The sequence below is a fragment of the Danio aesculapii genome, chromosome 10, assembly GCF_903798145.1.
Source record: "Danio aesculapii chromosome 10, fDanAes4.1, whole genome shotgun sequence".
In the NCBI taxonomy this organism is placed as follows: domain Eukaryota; kingdom Metazoa; phylum Chordata; class Actinopteri; order Cypriniformes; family Danionidae; genus Danio; species Danio aesculapii.
This window is the reverse complement of record NC_079444.1, coordinates 12943779-12963077: the sequence shown is the minus strand read 5'-3', so window position 1 is coordinate 12963077 and position 19299 is coordinate 12943779. Positions and strand designations below refer to the sequence as shown.

Genomic DNA, 19299 nt, shown 5'->3' with positions numbered 1-19299 from the left:
CATTCTTGTCATATATATATAGGATTCCCACTCTGAGCCAAATATGAAATTCCCAGACTTTTCCCTGACTAAAAAGCTTTCATGCAATTTAATGAACTTTTAAACAGGCTGCTGTTGTGCTTATATATAAATAATACAATATTAAAATATTACGTTGAAATAAAAACATAATATTCAATAGTTTTAGCTTGAATATAATTTTGCATGATCTTATTTTATTACTATGAGTACAACAATAGATAATTTACCTCAAATGTAAAAAATAAACAAAATAAAAAAAAGGTGTGCTTGTGAAAAGAACAAAATGAAGCTGAAACTCGCCTAAACAAAGCAAACAAAAAAAATCTACAGTTGAAGAAATTATTCATCCCTAAATTAAATTATCGTTATACAATGACTTGCCTAATTACCCTAACTTGCCTATTTAACCTAGTTGAGCCTTTGAAATGAACTTTAAGTTGAATACTAGGATCTTGAAAAATATCTAGTCAAATATTATGCTAAGCTAATAATTCAGGAGGGCTAATAATTCTTCAGCGGTATATTGACAAATGGAAACTAAAATTTAAAGCGACAAACAAAAATGCCTGATATTTCATGACTTGGACAAAGAAAATAGAAAATTTCCCTGACATTGCAGAAATTCCATGACTAAAGTATAAATAACAAAATATAAATGGAGCTAAACTCTGCAGGACAATCCAGGATTGAGTTTGAGCACCCTTACTCTCTAAAATATAAACTCTAATGGCAACATCGCTATATTGTCACAAGAACAAAATCTTTGTGTGTATTTAAGGGTCACATCTTGTAACATCATGTGCGCATCTAAATGATAAAATACATGCAAAAATGTGTCAAATTGCCACACTTGATTATCCACATAATTCTTAGTTTCTTATGTAATAAATTAACAAATAGTTGAGAATGAAAATGCATGTGTAACAGTATATCGGAGTATATCATGTGGCTCAAGGACATAACAATAATTATTCAAATGAGCCACGCTAAGACCAATCGTACAAGAGTTCATTTTAATTAAACCAACTTTTCCAAATGTAAACACACCCTTATTTTTTTTACTACATTTAAAGAGTTAAAAACTCCATTTAATTCTTTATATAAAAGTTTTTTTGGTGATGGCAGCTTAAAGAGGCCTCTCATATGGAGAATGAAGTCACATGCATTGCTCAGGCGTGATTTTCTTTCAGACTTCAACATTGTAAAAATCTTGATGGTTCTATCGGTCTCGTCTATCAAATCTGATCTTTATTTTGAATTTTCTATTGACTTTAAATCAGGTGATTAGTTGGGCCATTATACAGCTTGATTTTCTTTCTCTGAAAGAATTTGAGAGTCCTTGGCTGTGTTTTGGACCATTGTCTTGCGGAAATGTACACCTGGCTTTCTTCCTTGGACTAAAGCAGCTGATATTCATTCACACTGAGAAAGTGCAGAGAGTTAATGAAGAACTACTGAGAGACTTCAGCTGCTGTCTGGGTTTTCACTGCCTTTCTACGCTTCCTTTCTTTATGTGTGCAATACATTTTCCCTGAGTCATTTCATTTTATTACCCATAACTTAATTCATATTAAACTAATTAGATTTCATATACGAATTTCCAGTTACCAATATCTGGTGAAATTTTCAAGTGAATGGCACCTTTAGAAATATGTTTTCTGAGAAAAATAGTAACATATTTAATACTTAGTTTACCCACTATACATGTGCTTGGTCTTATATCTGCTGTGTGCAACCATACAACATTATTATGTGATATTTCATGACTTTCCATTTGATTTGCTGAAGATTCCTCAAGCAAACGCTTCCTCAACACTAAAATCAACTGCGCAAATACGCTGAACAAGCGGTTCAGATTATTGACGGTTCATATGTGTTTAAATAGAGCGTGCAGATTCACTTCCCTCACATCATTAAAGGAAGAATGAATCTGATATGATCCATGTGATCTTATGAAACAGGCATGGAAAGCTAGGCAAGGAAAAAAAATTAAATGTCCGCACCATGGTACTTAGTGCACTGAAACCCATAAATAAAAGAGGACGGCACAATGCATCATAGGCTAACTGAAGTGGAATAAAGGCAAAGCGGAGGATTAATGTCAATTACCCACTTTTGGATACTTTAAAGTAGCGGCTATTCAACAAGCAAGATTACCGATGCAAGACCTTCTGCTTTTCCAGAGATCTGGATCGCATTTCAGACAGTACCTCAGTTAAATGAGGAAAAGTCTGCAGTTGCTTCCAGATTTGAAAAGGCATATGTATGTAATTAGTTTTATCTTTAGAATATAAAAGCCATATGAACCTAAAATATACATCAAACGAAGCTTCTTTTGATCATTTCAGACTCACAGCTGAGAGTATATAAAATATACATTTGTCTAATAACATCTGTTGCTTACTGCATACACAGACCTAGCCAACAATACGTACAGATTTATTTATGCTAATATTTCAAGTAGGGTTGCACCACATTTTCCCTACCGAAAATTACAATCAGAAAATTGAATTTTTGGCGTTTTTGGTCTAAAAGCACTCGATTCGAATGTTCTCTCCAAGCGGCAACACCCCGCTCTCCCTCGTGAAGCCAATACGGAAGTAACTGAAACTGCAATTCATCAACTGGCCTTTGGAGGCTAGCTCCAGAAACTGCAGATGTCCACTGACTGCAATGCTAAATTGACCAATTTTACAGCTAATAAAAACATGTTACAGCCTGGTACAAAAGATGGTTTTGGTGTATATAGCTAATATTACCCTTCATGAAAACTGTGAGGGGGTGAATTTTTTTTTATAACTCATTCGTTTCATTTTTATTCAGTTATATCAAGTCTGCATAATTACAGGCGTGACCACTTGAGTGGCAACTAGGTCTCGCTGGTCGCCATTATGTCATTCCGGCTGATTAGCCGCTGAACTCGGCATATACCTCATATTTTTGTTTTGTTTAATGTTTCTTTACACAGTTCATTGCCTTTTGGGATTATTTCCTGAAATTATATACTTATATACCATCTCTATAAATGTATTGGTTTTACTTAAGATAATTTATCATGTATAATTTTCTTAAGTCCTGTAAAGCACTCTAGAATCTAGACAGATGGATAGTAGGCTATAAAACAGTCATCTGACACGTTGTCATACAGCGTTATTCCTGGATTTCATAAATAGCCTTGCATTTACAAACACAGACTATATTTTAAGTGTTTGGAACTAATTCGCGTTTTCTTCCTGTAAAATAACGTCGTGAGAACAATTTTTAGTGGCTCAATGTATTACAACAGTGTTTTTAAATTATATTGATAAAGTGTACAACCAAGCACATGTGGTCAGAACACAAACGTGTCGCAGGTTAAGTATTAAACTTTTTTCCCAAAGAAAAGCCAGTCTAAGCAAAATGAGAGCAGGCTTCAGTAGCTCCGCTCGCGCTACGCCTCTTTGCCCTTGTTTAGTATCTTCTGGTGGGTGCGATGATGCGCAAACAAAATGAAGTGAAAGTGAAACCCATTCAATTCAATGGCTTGTGATGCGCAAGGGTGATTTGTTGCTATGCCAACGAAAGCACAAGAGCAGCAGAGAGCACAATTGACTAGCTTATAAGTGCACGTTGAAAAGAGGTTAAATATAGCTCAATATTCTTCTTTCAGGGATATTACGCTCATGCACACGTATACATACAGTTGAAGTAAAAATTATTAGCCATCCTATTAATTATTTATTTTTTCTTTTTCAAATATTTCCCAAATGATGTTTAACAGAGGATTTTTTTTCACAGTATTTCCTAAAATATTTTTTTTCTTCTGAAGAAAGTCTTATTTGCTTTATTTCAGCTAGAATAAAAGCAGTTTTTAAACCATTTTAAAGGTGAATATTAACCCCCTTTTGCAATATTTTGTTTTGAACAAACCATCATTATACAAACCATCAAGACACTTATATATACTATAAGTGTCTTGAAAAACATCTAGTCAAATATTATTTACTGTCATCATGGCAAAGATTAAATAATTCAGTTTTTATTAAGAGTTATTTAAACCATTATGTTTAGAAATGTGTTAAAGAAATCTCGCTGTTAAACAGAAATTGGGGAGAAAAAAACATACAGCGGGGCTAATAATTCAGGAGGGCTAATAATTCTGACTATATATGCAGGAACCGCACATGCCATGAAACACAAATTTCACATTTCTGTGTAGAAACACATTTCTGTGTAGTATACCGGTATACCTGCTGCTTGCGATAGCACTACTGCGCTGTCAGGGCAATGCTGATAAATTGACGTTTCACTGTCAATAAAATGTGGTTATTTTATTGTTTATTACTTATAATCAGTAAGTTATTGAGTTAAATTTTACAAAATTACTTCATATTAATTTGATAAAATAAGGAATAATTATTTATAAGGAATAAGCATTTTCACTTTTGGTTCTAAGCCAAGTGCACACAGAATATTCATTTTGGTGCATCCCTAATTTCAAGTTATGGCATTAATGGAGGTAAGATGTGGAGATCAACACGTTTTAGGTAGGTTTTGACAATCCGTTCTCTCTTTGATAGATTAAATCTGTTTTATGGGATATCATGCGGATCTAATAAACAGTGTTACAGAGATCACAAACCATCAGCTTTGCTTACAGTTATACCTGATGATCAATAACGAATGATCTTCCACAGCAGAAACCTCCGATGGATGCCAACGCATTCTCCATGTTTGCACTTATGAGGTCAATATCGTCAATCTAAAAGAAGGTCAAACAAAAATTAATATCGTAGTGATATACATTATTATTCTTAGTTTTTCTCAGTCACTTTGGTGCGCTTCTCACAACACTATTTACATTTGCACAACAGTTAATGCATTTCTCAAAACAATCAGTCATTTGTGCACATCATAGTAGCAGTTTCTCATTCCTTCTAACAAATTGCGAATGCTTTTAGACATGCATCAATTGCTTTCACACAACTCTCTGCTGTTTTATAACATTATCATTAGCTTATGTCATGTCAGTCAAAATTAACTAAACTCAATGTATAATGCTGAATGGTCATTCCATATAAAACTAATAGTCCTCATTTCATTACTTGAGTCAGTACACACAAAAATGTTGAACTAGTTGTCAAATTGTCAAGCAAATATTATAAAACTTTTAAAATAATTTTTTTCCCTGAAAATGTCTCCTGAATTGAACAATTTCATGAATGATTTACAGACCTGTGTATGTTGTAGGTTCAGTTCCAACATGTACTGCTATATTGTTCACTGTTGTGCACAGCTCAACCCAAAGGAAGTTGTTTGTTGTAAATAAGGGTGTGTTTATTCTTTCGCACAATGCTGTGAATAAATTAGAATTGTAAAGGGCATGTGCAGTAAAAATGTGAAACATATTCAGTGTCTTGTAGTCAAATACCTCACTAAATGCAGTGATGTCTAACTTCACTGTGGTTTTCAAATGGCTGTGAGAATAGTATACAGTGCTGTCTTGAGCATTTTCAGGAAGTGTCCCCAAAATCTGACTTTTTTGCATTGGAGAGCTTTAACAGAGTAAACTGTCATAATGAAAACATGACAAAGCCATTTGACTATCTTGTTCATAAACAATGGTGTCAGGACTTTTCATCTTGATGACACTGACACTCATTGACATCAATACTTGCTTTTGAGGAATGAGCTCTCCATTTTGAACAAGTGACACGCTTTTACAGGTTATCAACTAGATTTTGCAGTTTGCACTAATTGTTTTGAGAAATGCATTAACTGATGTGCAAATGTAAATAGTGTTGTGAGAAATGCACCAAAGCCACTGAGAAAAACTGTAATATCTAGTGTATTATATATCAGCCATTACGTACGTTGACCCCAAAATGCTCCGTGACTCCTCTTCCATGTTCGCCAAGCACTCCAAAAGACATGCTCTCCTCCAAAAAGATTCGCACTTTATATTTGTACTTCAATTTCACCTGGAAAAGATTTTATGTAATAATATGAAATATTTAAAAAATTCAACTTGTGAAAATGTAGAAGCTAATCTTCGCTTTCATGCTAATGAGTTCCTAGTGGTCACAACAACAAAGGATCAGTTTAAAGTAATAAATTTAACTTAATAAATGATACATTTATAAAGTAATAAATTTAAATTTATTGTGAATAAAGCTCTGCTTCCATTCCACGTATCAAGACAACAAAATCAGCACTTCATAGGAAACAAAGCATCATTAATAAAAAGGAAGTTTCTGCGACCAGGAAAACCACTGTAGCTCTTTTTGTTTTTCAAAAGGTGTGATAGATTAAAATTTAAGTTGTTTGTTCAAATACTAAAAAATTTGTGAACAATAGTACTATATAATAGACTTTCTTAGCAAATACGTAATAGCCTTATACTAAATTGCCTATTAACTTTAAACTAAAGCTTTGTGATTTACACAAATTCCACAAAGACTAAAATGTTGCTGAAATCATCTCACTGCATTCAGATTGGAGAAAAACACTAAACAAGGTCCCATTTTGTAAAATAGACAGAGATAATAATGGTACAATTTCAAAAAGCTGCAATTTGAAACTTTAAACTTTAGTTTAAGTACTAATCCTCACTATAGACTACACTCGGTCTGTTAACTGGCTTATTACTAGGCCCAAACGGAATCTGCACCCGAACAAATCCACAGATTTCTGAGCTCATTATTCAATTTTCTTATTTTATTCTGTAAATATGAGTAAATATACAGTATATTTATTCATTTTTTATATTAATTCTAGTTATATTATTGAATAATATGCACACTTAGATAAATTATATACAGTACAACTTGTAAAGTAATATTTTCTGTCTATTAGTGGGTGTTTAAATAAGAGAACTTTGTTTAAAAAAAATCAAGGGGCTCCAAAAGTATTTTGATATGCATTTATTTATATATTAATGTTATTTTTTCACTTATATATATTAGATTTTCAGCTAATCTAATCATTGTAAAAAATCAATGGCTTATTAATAGCATTAATTGTAGTCCCCAAACTGCAGTTAGCATACAAATGAACAGCCAAATTAGATAACCCCCCCCCCCCCAAAAAAAAATAGTGTTGTAAACAAGTGTAAATGCTCAAGTTTGTGTTTTCTTACCAGTTCAGGCAGTGGGCAGATATCTGCAGTGTTGATGTAGAGACCCTCGACTAAAATGAATCGCCGGATCACTCTCGCCTTACGCGGATTCTGTAGTTAAACACATGAAAATAAGGCAGACATGTATAGGGAAAACAACTCAAAACATGATCATAAATTCATTATTAATTGTGCACTGGGCAAATATGTGCATGCGAATGGGTATTTAGGTATGATATTTGATCGATTTACAGAAGGCACCAATACCAATGTTATTAGGTGTAATAATGGTTATTATAGCAATATATTGACCATCATATTGAGAAGAATCATCACGTCGGATAACAGTGCAGCAACAAAATACTAATTATTTTATGTGATTTTGAATGTTTTTAATTATTAATAGATGTTTATACAACACTTGAATTTCCCCAAATTGTCAGCAAGAAATCTTTAATAAGTAATATTTAATATGATCACTTATTTTTTTATGTATATATTTTACTAAGCACAGGTCAAAACGAGTATCTTTTTTTCCATTTTTATATTAACGTGTCTGTAATGATGATGGTTTTTTATTTGTTTATTTGCAGCCACATTAGCAACTTATGGCTATTTCATGGCAAGATCAATATAGATAGAAACATAACATATTATATACATTAAATTATAAAAATAAATTATATATATTGAATATATCATAATAACTTCAATAAAATTTTTATATAAATAAATAAAATGTAAGATATGAATAAAACATTGATATAACATCACTTAAAACTCTTGCTGGGGATACATTTGAAAAAACATCCATCAAAGTAGTCCGAGTATAAAAATTGTGTCTAGAAGTCTTTCAAAATGTTATATTCAATGTGTTTTATAGTGGGAAAGGTTTGTCAGTGGTCACATGTTAATGGTATGTCATTCTTTAATAAACACAAGTGTCACAACTTAGAGTGACCGATTCGGCATCTGGTCATGTAAATGAGTATTATTAAAACATTTAAAAGATACTTCCGTTTAATATGCACTCTGTATACAGGGCTCAAAAATAAGCACTGCCCGATGGCCCGGGGCTGAAAGACGCTCGGGACAGTTGACAGAAACTATTTATCAATTACGTGCAAATACAGTCTTCGAATCGAGAAAAAGTTTGTGCTTTTAAGCCTTTGAATGCTACCTTCTCTTAGGTCGTAAACACCATATTGCTTTTCAGTTCCTCTTATCTGATTGGATGTTGTAAACACACTATTTTTATTCTGTAATCTGGTAAAAAACAGTACAGCGGAGAGACGGCACCATGATGGCAACATCAAATTTCGAGGCTAAATGAAAACTTCTGTCGACGCAATGGCGCAGTAGGTAGTGCTGTCGCCTTACAGCAAGAAGGTCGCTTTGTTCATTTTTTTTAAAGAGTTTAATATCCTGCTTTTAAAAGTAACTTTACCCAAATCTGGTCATCGATAACAGCCAGTCAAATCTCTCTTTACCTTTTGATCCTCAATCTCTTGCTCCTTCAGAAGGCGTTCAAGATCCTCCATATCATTATGTTTGAAGTATTTGATGAAGCTGCGTGACGCCTGAAGGCCTTTCTGAATAGAGAAACAGGCTGCTTCATCACTGAGAAACAAAATGAGAGAAGAGATGGGTCAGAGCTTTAAAGATGCTCCAGTTTTATTCAGTGCAGCAGATGATCAACAGTTGATTTAATGAAGAGGCTCGGTGAAATTAAAGTAGGCAGGAACTCACACAAAGATAATGTCTCCTCTTTTGGAGTAAGCTGGAATGGCACTGGCGATAGTGGCGAAGCCGTACGAGTAGATAATGGCCTCCTCCGTCCTCATGAACTTCGCTAATCGCTCCTCTAACTCCAGATGAACATCTGCAAGACAAAAATTAAAACATACTCAACCCAGGATCTTGGAAATTATAGTGTTGAGATTTTTGCAGAAATCCTATTACATTGCTTCTTGTACTTTTAGTGGCGATTTTAATGTAAAACGTCCAGAGGGTGGTGCTAATAATACATGTGTTTACCAGAGGCAGGTGTGGCCTAATGGTCAGTGAGTTAGACTTGTAATCCAAAGGTTGTTGGTTTGATTCCCGGTTCCAGTAGGAATTGAAGGTGGGGATAGTGAATGAACAGTACACTCTCCATCTTCGAAACCCAGCCGAGGTGCCCCTGAGCAAGGCACCTAACCCCTAGCTGCTTCCTGGGTGCTGGAAGCAATAGCTGCCCACTGCCCTGCACTGCTCTCACTCAAAAATGTGTGCGCGCACTTGGATGTGTTAAAAACAAACACACAATTTGGATATGGGTAAAACCATCCTTGACAAGCCTCACTTCACTTAATTTTCGTAAGGCCGGTCCACACCAAGCTAACAGTCAGCCCTATAGTTTTGTTGGGCAAACGGTCAGCTTTGGTCCAGCTAGTTCACATGTGTCAAACTCATTTCCTGGAGGGCTTTAGCTCTGCACAGTTTAGCTTTAACCCTAATTAAAGACACCTGATCAAACTAATTGAGTCTTTCAGGCTTGTATCGCAAAGTTACGAAGTATGCTATCTATCTCAGATGCAGAAAGACTTTTAAAAGACTTTTAGGCTGGATTACTGTAATGCTCTGTTCACTGGTTGCCCAGCATCCTCTACTAATAAAGTTCAGCTAGTACAAAAGTTCTTACCAGGTCTAGAAAATATGATCACATCACCCCAATTTTATCCTCTTTACACTGGCTGCCAGTTAAGTTTTGTATTGATTTTAAAATATTACTTCTTACCTATAAAAGTTTTAAATAATCTAGCTCCTGTTTATTCTATCCAACCTCCTGTCTCGCTACAATTCAACTGGCTCTTTAAGATCTCAAAACTCAGGGATTCTGGTTGTACCTAGAACAGCAAAGTCGAGTAAAGGAGGTCGAGCCTTTACATTTATGGCTCCTAAACACTGGAATAGCCTTCCTGATAAGGCTCAGACACACTGCCGCAGTTCAAAACTTTTTAGTAAAGCATACACTCAGTGTATCACAATGCGGTATGATGCATGAATGTGCTACACGCATCTCGTTTATATACACTATGAACAGCAGCTACGCTAATTATTTTTTTATTCTATATTTCCACCTGGGGATACTCATCCCGAGGCCCCCAGAGATTATGCAGTGTCACTGAAGCGATCCAAGACTTGTGAAGAGATGATCCCAAGGTTTCCACAATCCCAGACCAGGCCGTAGCAGCTGCTGTGGTGGTCATGGAGGAGTAGAGAGTATGCGTCTGATTCCTGTGAGGGACTCCAGTGACAGACAAGTCTTCGCTGAGGTCCAGCGTTCTCTAGCCTCCGGCGCCTAGACTGCAGTTCTGCACAAGACGTTTGGCCATAGGAGAAATGGTCGTGCCCAACTGATCCTGGTTTCTCTCTGGTGTCTGTTTGTGATGTTCACAGGCAGCTTTTAGGTCCAGATGGGACCAGACGCGAATCAATGCAATCTCTAGCTGTTTAGTGTCGGCTTGGTGTGTCCCAGCCTTTAGAAACAGATATTGGCAATGTTTTATTCCATGAATTCCTGCATGCATATGTACGGGGACTTTTGATTTTGACTAAACCCGCTCAGGCAATTCCGATGATATTATAAACTTGCCACATTTAAAATCAATCATCTATACTTTCTGATTAAGACACGATATAATGTGGGTCTCACACCGGACAAGAAGCACTGCATTGGATGCCATGTCTTTAAAACATGGATTTTTTTTTTACCAAAGTATTTCGCCAGCTGCTCACCATTAAGCGTATAATTGGCCTTTCATTTGTTTAATACTTAAACGACTTAATGAATTATTAAGTCTATTTAATAGACTATATTTTAATTAAATTACATTACTGATGCTGTAAATTGAAAATAAAGTTAATTAGTGGCTGAAAAAACTTGTCTTGCATGGATCTGAAAGTTAAATTGCTAAATGAATTGTGCTAAATGTTAGTGTATACTGTCTACACTAAACTGAGTAAAGAAAAAAAAAATGTAATAAAATTAATTTACGTCTTTTCGTCAATCTGATCACAAGTGGAAGAGGCTTAATACCGAAGCAAATTCAGTATAAAATGTTTTGAAAAAATATTAAAACCACATTCAGACACAATGCTTTGGTATAGCTGAATGAACACATATGGCTGAAGGCATTTGAACGACTACAAAATGTGAAAACAAAGTATTCTAACTTCATTGTGTTGAACAAAAACTGATTGCGTCGTACGTGGATTACATCTGAAATTGTAAATCCCATCAACATTCATTGAATCTAATTGTCTTCCCGTAAAATCAAGTGACTTTGCTTACAGACCAAGGCATAATTTTGAAATGAATGCAGTGTATTTTAAATGTAACATGGATTTAATGTTTGTGATGTAATTAAAACCCTGACTTTAATTAAAGGGGATTAAATGGATAGTTTAGTCAAAAATGAACACTCCCTGTTAATTAACTCACCCTCAGGTCTCTGAACATGTAGGTGACTTTTTCCTTCAGAAGAACATTAAAGAAGCTTTTTAGCTGAATTTGTGGTCCCTGGTGATTTATGTAACAATTTATTACAACTTTTTTTATTGCCTAAATATAATGTCTGACAAATAATCCATTATCATAATCTACATGTATAGCACAGCAGAAATTTTCTCCCTCTAGTGTTCATTTCAGCTGAACATGCAGAAATCTGTCTGTATTGTTGCATTATTCAGAGTTGTGCAAAAATATTTTGGTAGAGGCATGTTTCTTTTATTTGGTTTTTTTTTGTACCAACGAGCCTCTTTTGTAAATACTTGAGATGATAAATCAACCTACCGAAGGTCCCATAGAATCCTCTTGGTCCACAAGTTCCCACGCCATATTTTTTGAGTGACGCTAATGCCTTCAACTGAAAACAGGACAGCGAGGATTAATGCGTTTGTTGAAGTATGGAGAGATTTTCATCACAAGCAGAACCAAGAACATCAGCCAATCTTTACTCCGTGTAGTTTATTCAGCTTAATGAGCCTCTTCAAGTTACCATGAGATCAAAATTGGCCAGATTTAGATTACTTGCTACATGTTCCAGATTTTACTGTACGAAACTCAGAGCTACTCCAAAAAAAACAATATTTAATTACTAACAGAATATTTAATTACTACCCGAAATTATTCGTACCCCTGGCAATTCTGACTTAAAATGTTTGTTCAAATGTAAATAAAACCTGAGAAATAAGTTGCCTCTTGTACATCATCTTATTATCTTTTGGAAGAAGCCGGTGTCATTTCCAGTGAAAAAATAAATGCTGGTTGTATAACTTCAGTGAGGGGTATGAATAATTTTGAGCTTGACATTTTATATACATATATATATAACAACAAAACAAAAGTTTTTTTCAGCACTGATGCATTAATTTGAACAAAAGTGACCAAAATGTAACTTGTGCCGTTAAGGAAAACACGGTTTAAGAATTTTTTTATTTTATTTATTTTACTCATTGAATGATCTTGGGAAAAAGTATTATCATAAATAAAGCAGAAAACATAATATTATGAGGCATAATGCGACTGGAGTAACCTCAGAGAAATAAACAAGATTAGAAATTTTTATAAAAAATAAAACATTTTACATTGTAACGACAGTTCACATTAGAAACGTTTTAACTGTATAACTTTTTACTGTGTGTTTTAACTGTATTAGAAACGGCATTCCTGATTAAATAACTGCAGCTTTGATGAGCATTGCAGACTTCTTTGAAACGTCTTTAAATGGTTGCATTTTCATCTTACTGAATTAAACTATTTTTACACACTAAGAGACTTCTTTCAAAATCAATTAAAAGTCTGTAAAACATGTCGATTTGTGTTCGGACAGCATGAACAAATTAAGTTAACAATAGTTTTGGCAAATTTAAGTGGATTGAACTTAAAACAATTATGTTGTAAGGCAAACAACCTCAAGGATTGTGTAGTTTCATCTCAGTTTTCGTCACCTTGGAATTATAAGGTTCTATCTGCGTTCTGAATGATTTTGAGATATTGAGCTTCAAAGTTTTTGCATTCCATAGCAAACAGTATGTGTGTAACATATGTTTAAAAAAAAAAAAAAAAAAAGTCTTACAATGTAAAAAAAAAAAAAAACATCCCATAATGTAAATAAGTTGTCAATTAATAAGCATATGTCAATAACTCAATTTTGACTAAAATGTCAGATAGAACCTTATAATTCTAAGGTGACGAAGTAGCTTGAACAAGCAGCAAACATCATTCTTTGAGTGCACTAAAGCCAAGTTTAAGTGCCATTTAAGTCATTCCTTCCAAATCAAATCCAGCAGCAGTGATGTTTTCATTCATCAAGCTGTAATCATCATAAATGAGCAAGCAGCACGTTATAATCAGCGGCCGCAGTGATGGATGTAAATGTGAGGAATGGAAAAGCACTTAAAGCGGCTACAAACCTTCACGCGCTCATTGTCAAGCAGGCCCAAGAAGTTAAACGAGGCAAAGTTAATGCACTCTTTGCCATTTACAATGATTTTGTGGCTTGGAGGCCTGTAAAGAAACACACGGCCTTCAGTTAGGATCATTTACACAGCCGTTGTTATTCCATTTGAGACATGTTGACTCTAAATAAGGGGTTTATGCAGAAATCTGTATACAGTAAAAGTGCAGCAGACGTACCCTGTGACCACATCATAATTGAGGGAAGGGTGGTCTTTAGATACGGGGGAACGAGCGGTTCGGGTTGCCACTCTTCAATTAACTCCTCTTTCTCCTGAAATGCACAGATTTGGTGTTATTATAGTAAAAGTATTGAAAGACATTGATTAATTCTTGTAATGTATTCAATAGATGTGTATTGTCGTCACATTCCGGGTTTGTTTGGAACATAGAAAATGTTATTTTAAAGAACTTACATAGAACATTTCTTACTATCATAACTTTCTCATAACAATAAAACATGATAAAAACTGTTTAAAAAGTAATAAAATGTTTAAATGTTAGTATTTTGATCCTTTTTTACTACTAATTTTTAATTCATTAAATATGAATGAATAAATAGATAAATAAATAAAAATAATAATAAAAACAAATAAATACATTTATGAACACATATAAAAAAAAGTATGACACAATACAAATTTTTGGTCAATATTGCTAAGAAACTGTATTTTCATTGTGTGAAAATAATCATAACATACAAACTTTAGATAAAAATAAATAAATAAATAAATAAATAAAAACTAAACACATACTTACATTTATAAACACACATAAAAAAATTCCTGCAATATAAATTGTTGATTAAAGATATTGACCATGTTATGGACCAGCTATCTTCGTTGTGCGAGAATAAACATACAAATTTTATATAAATATGAATAAAAAGATAAAACGACAACAACAACAAAAAAAGACGCAATACAAATTGACAAAATTTCTAAGTAATTGTATGTCCATAGTGTAAAAATAAGAAAATCTAACATAAATATGAATTAATAATAAATAACAATAAAAAATAAATAAATAAATTGATAAACATACATACAAAACAATATGCAGAGTTCCCACGCTTTCATGAACAACAGATTCAAAGACCTTTAATGACTTTTTAAAGCACCATTAATTTTAAATCAAGCACCTTAATGTAATGTAATTCATATCCCAGCCTTTGTAGAGACAATGAAAGTTCTTACTGTACTAAAGATTTCACTTACACTTAATTTTTGGAAAAATGTAAAAAGTTTTATGTCATGTTCAAGTTCACTTTTAAGTCATGTTCAAAAAACTTTAATAACATTTCTTCAATTCAATAGTGGTGATATTCAAATGCAGTTTCTGAAATATAGATAAAATGTGCATTATTTGACAGTGTTATAGTACAAGATTTAAATTTAAGATTTTTTATTTTAAAAATTCTCAGTTTTTTCCATTCTGTTTTGAGTACACTTGTTGAAATAAAACCATAAAGAAATTACATTTAAAATTTAATTCAAGCACTTTTAAGGACCTATGTTTGTTTTTAAAGTACTTTCCAGGCCTTGAATCCATATGTCTGAAATTCAAGTACTTTCAAGAAGTGTGGGAACCCTGAATAGGATGTAATACAAACATTTGGTCAATATTGCTACGAAATTGTTTTTTCACTGTGCGAAAATAAATATAAGATAAAAACTGTACAAGTAATAATAAATAAAATAATTCATAATAAATAAATAAATAAAATCTGACAAGTAACTGTTTAAATCTTGCTGAAATAAAAAGCTTAAACTAAAGCCATGGTAACATGATTTATTTATATTTATAAATCAGGATTGCTCAAATACAGTCCAGATATATGACATCTACATTTTATTACAACATCAAAACATCCTAACTATTACTATTATCAAATAATTCTTATGCTCTTCTTGCATAAACATTCACTTTGAGATGAAAAAAGTGGTCAAAACTTTATTCTTACTGCAATGATTTCTCAATTAGGCGTACATATATGTTTATTAGCAGTCCTAAATGGGTTTTAGATTTAGGAAAAGTATTAAACAATAATATATATATATATATATATATATATATATATATATATATATATATATATATATATATATATATATATATGTTGTATTTTTTGTTTTTTTTTATACTTCCTAGATAACTTTTTATAAACTATACTGACACCTACATGGCAGATCTCAAAGCACAAAATGCACAACAATAAAAGAAACTTAATTAACAATTAAGGGTTAATGAACTACATTGTCTTATGTAATAATTGGCTTATCTTAATGAATACTTTTATTCAAGATGGATCATTTAAGCTGATTAAAACTATAAAACTATATTTACAGAAATAATCTTCACAGATAAACGAAGCAGAAACTGTTTTCAATAATGAAAACAATTAGAAATGCTTCTTAATATTAGCATCATTTCTGAAGACAAAAATTACAGCAATAAACCACAAAATAAAAAAAGAAAACTGTGATTTTCATTGTAATAACAGCTCACGATATGACTGTTTGTACTGTAATTTTGATTAAATAAATGAGTATAAGTAGCTTTCCAAAACTTTTGAATGACTGTCTGTCAACCAATTTATTATTATTATTTATTAATGCAAAAATATATTTACGGAAAACAATTTTTGAATGCAACAGTAAATGAATGCTATGTGACATGCATAATCCACCTCTCACCTTTTCTGTGAGGTCTGATCTCTCCTGAAGTTTATACGTTTTGGAAAACAGCAGTCTGATAATCCATAAAATGAGAAAACCTTCTAAAATTAAGTGATATGCTGGGGCCTAGAAAAAAACAACAACACAACATAATTTAATTGATGGATATCATATTATATCCGTATACATATCATATTAAATACATACATACAATATACCTTAGATGATTTGATAGAAGAAAACCATGTTAACCCTTGTGTATTGTTTGAATTTTTTTTCTTTTTTAAATATTTCCCAAAGGGTGTTTAAAAGAGCAAGGACATTTTCACAGTATGTCTGATGATATTTTGTCTTCAGGAGAAAGTCTTATTTGTTTTATTTTGGCTAGAATAAAAGCAGTTTTAATTTTTTTAAAAACATTTTAGGGTCAAAATTATTAGCCCCTTTAAGCAATTTTTTTCTGATAGTCTACAGAACAATCCATCATTATACAAATGCCTTGCCTAATTACCCTAACCTGCCTAGTTAACCTAATTAACCCAGTTAAGCCTTTAAATGTCACTTTAAGCTGTATAGAAGTGTCTTGAAAAATATCTAGTCAAATATTATTTACTGTCATCATGGCAAAGATAAAATAAATCAGTTATTAGAAAGGAGTTATTAAAACTATTGTGTTAAGAAATGTGTAGAGAAAATCTCTCCGTTACACAAAAAATGGGGACAAAAATAAACAGGGGGGGCTAATAATTCTGACTTCAACTGCATATTTTTTTGTTTCGTACCTATTTATTTTTGTCTTTCAAAACCAACTAAATCCGCATGGACTGCAGATGAAGTTTACAGGGAATTACCCTGTTTTATTTCATTACATAATTCATATTATTATATGATTTATTACATTGCGATTTTATGCTGATGTCTAAAAGCATTTGTTTTTCAATGTATCTGCTTTTTATCATATGTCAACAATAATGACTTGCTTATAAAATTTTGCAGAATATTGCCTATTCATACACTCCTGGACATGCTTTACCCTCATCTGATACTGGTTTTTTAACTGCTCAGTCAAGGCAGCAAAAATCTATGGGAGATGGTGCATTCTCTTCATTGGCAGATAAATTGTGAAACTCTTTATCCTCTGATATTCACAATGCAGAATCATATTTGTATTTGTAAATAATCTCTTAAAACATTTAGGGTACCTTTTATTTGATTTTTAGATCTCTTACTTTTATTTTATGCGTTTTTTAATTATTTTTTATTACTAAATATTTTTTTTCTGCATTCATCTTTGTGTCTTTTACTGATATACATTTTATGTGTCTTGAGATACAACTTTTAAAGGCACTATATGTAAAAAGTTATTATTATTATTATTATTATTATTATTATTATTATAGAAGTTAATCGTTGAAAATAAAAGTAAAAGTGTTTCAGTTAAACTTATATCAGTTCATAACTTATATTCAATTAATAACTTATTTGCAAGTAATGAAGCTTTTTTTTCTACTGGCTTGTTGTTTTATTATACAACAGCTACATAATAAATGTCAAAAATAAATAATATAGGTATTTACCAGACAAAAAACAGGAATATTAATTCAAACACAGATTTACTAATCAATTTGACAACATATGCAACCAAAATAAATAGAGAGCAATATAGTTCTTGTTCTACAATGGCAAAATGCCATTTTGAGCAGAACCTATATTTCTGTATATCCAACCCCATTAGTAGAACACTAAAGCTACTAGTACACCAAGAATTAGGTGTGAAACTCACCTGTCTGACTGATACTCATGCCATATTAAACACTTCCTGGAGTTACACAGTGAGACTACTGAAGATTACATGTGAACTACAGTCGAATACAACCACATACGCCCGTCCTGTTTACCTCGACAAACGCAGAACACTGTGTCGATATTTACAAAACTTAAAAAAATAAAAAGAGAAGATAAGAAAGTTTGTAGTTACCTCGTAAAAAGCTTGCACCATCTCCACCAACACCCACTGTTGCCCCGACGCCATTTTGACTGAGTCACATGACCTCTCTGCACGTCTTCCTGATTGATAACGAGGCGCCATCGCGTGGAGGAGAAGCGTCGTTACAAGGTTCGTTTGCCTGAATGTGATGTTTGGTTAAGTATTAAAGCACGAGAAATGCAGTAAATCAGTGACATAATGACTTCTCTAGTTGATAATGAGTTAACCTGAACAAACGTGAGAAAGTTGTGGGGGAAATGCAGTTTTGTTTGTGTGGGCTGCCGTTGTCGTTGCTGTTGTTTTGTGTTGTCTTGAAATGTAGGCTAACTATATCATTTTGAATATTATTCATATCGATTGGGAGAATGGAGAATGACTCTCTGCGAATCACATTCCAGAAATGACTTTAATAGCTATTAAACTTTTAAAATGAATCTTGTTTTTGTCCTGGATAAATTTGTATTAATGTGACTATAGTACTTGTTCTTGTGGCATGCAAACAGACCCCAGCTGAATTTGGAATCGCATAGCAGGCTACCATAAGCGATAGTAATTCATTCATTTTCCTTTGGCTTAGTATGGAATCAAAAGAAAGTTTTGCAAACAAAAAATAAAGTATAGACGGATTAATACTTTCAGTGTATTAAAACAGTTTATCACCCAGTGATAAGCGCAATTATTCTGCAAAATTAACGTTCATCTGACAGGTCCATTTGCGATAGCACCCTCTCAATGGATATTGGATAAGATGAAATGGCAAGCATCCAGCCCGAAACTCCAAGTGATTTTACAAGAGAGAAGTTAAAGGCCTACAAGTCTTTGGATGCCAACAATTTTGTTCTGTGTGGTCATGTGCAAGAAATAATGTTCCATGATTACCAGATTCAAAACTTTGTAGTGCTAAAAACCGAGGTTCTGCCTTGCCAAAGACGAGGAAAGAAGACGAAGCTGCAAGGCCTGGGTAATCATCAACAAGCAAACAACTGCATTCTGACAGTGAACTGCACCTGTACGG

At 33.0% G+C, this 19299-nt stretch overlaps 1 protein-coding gene across 1 annotated transcript in view; it reads right to left on the bottom strand.

Moving 5' to 3' along the window:
- Nucleotides 1-18340, bottom strand: part of sptlc1 (serine palmitoyltransferase, long chain base subunit 1) — a 28348-nt gene extending 10008 nt beyond the window's left edge. The window contains 11 exon segments of the mRNA XM_056467140.1: nt 4667-4762; nt 5874-5981; nt 7139-7228; nt 8608-8737; nt 8867-8999; nt 11955-12027; nt 13577-13670; nt 13800-13845; nt 13848-13893; nt 16316-16423; nt 18276-18340. Of these exon segments, the coding sequence (XP_056323115.1) occupies nt 4667-4762; nt 5874-5981; nt 7139-7228; nt 8608-8737; nt 8867-8999; nt 11955-12027; nt 13577-13670; nt 13800-13845; nt 13848-13893; nt 16316-16423; nt 18276-18329 (978 nt within the window). The 5' untranslated portion in view covers nt 18330-18340.
- Nucleotides 18341-19299: the final 959 nt, after the last annotated feature.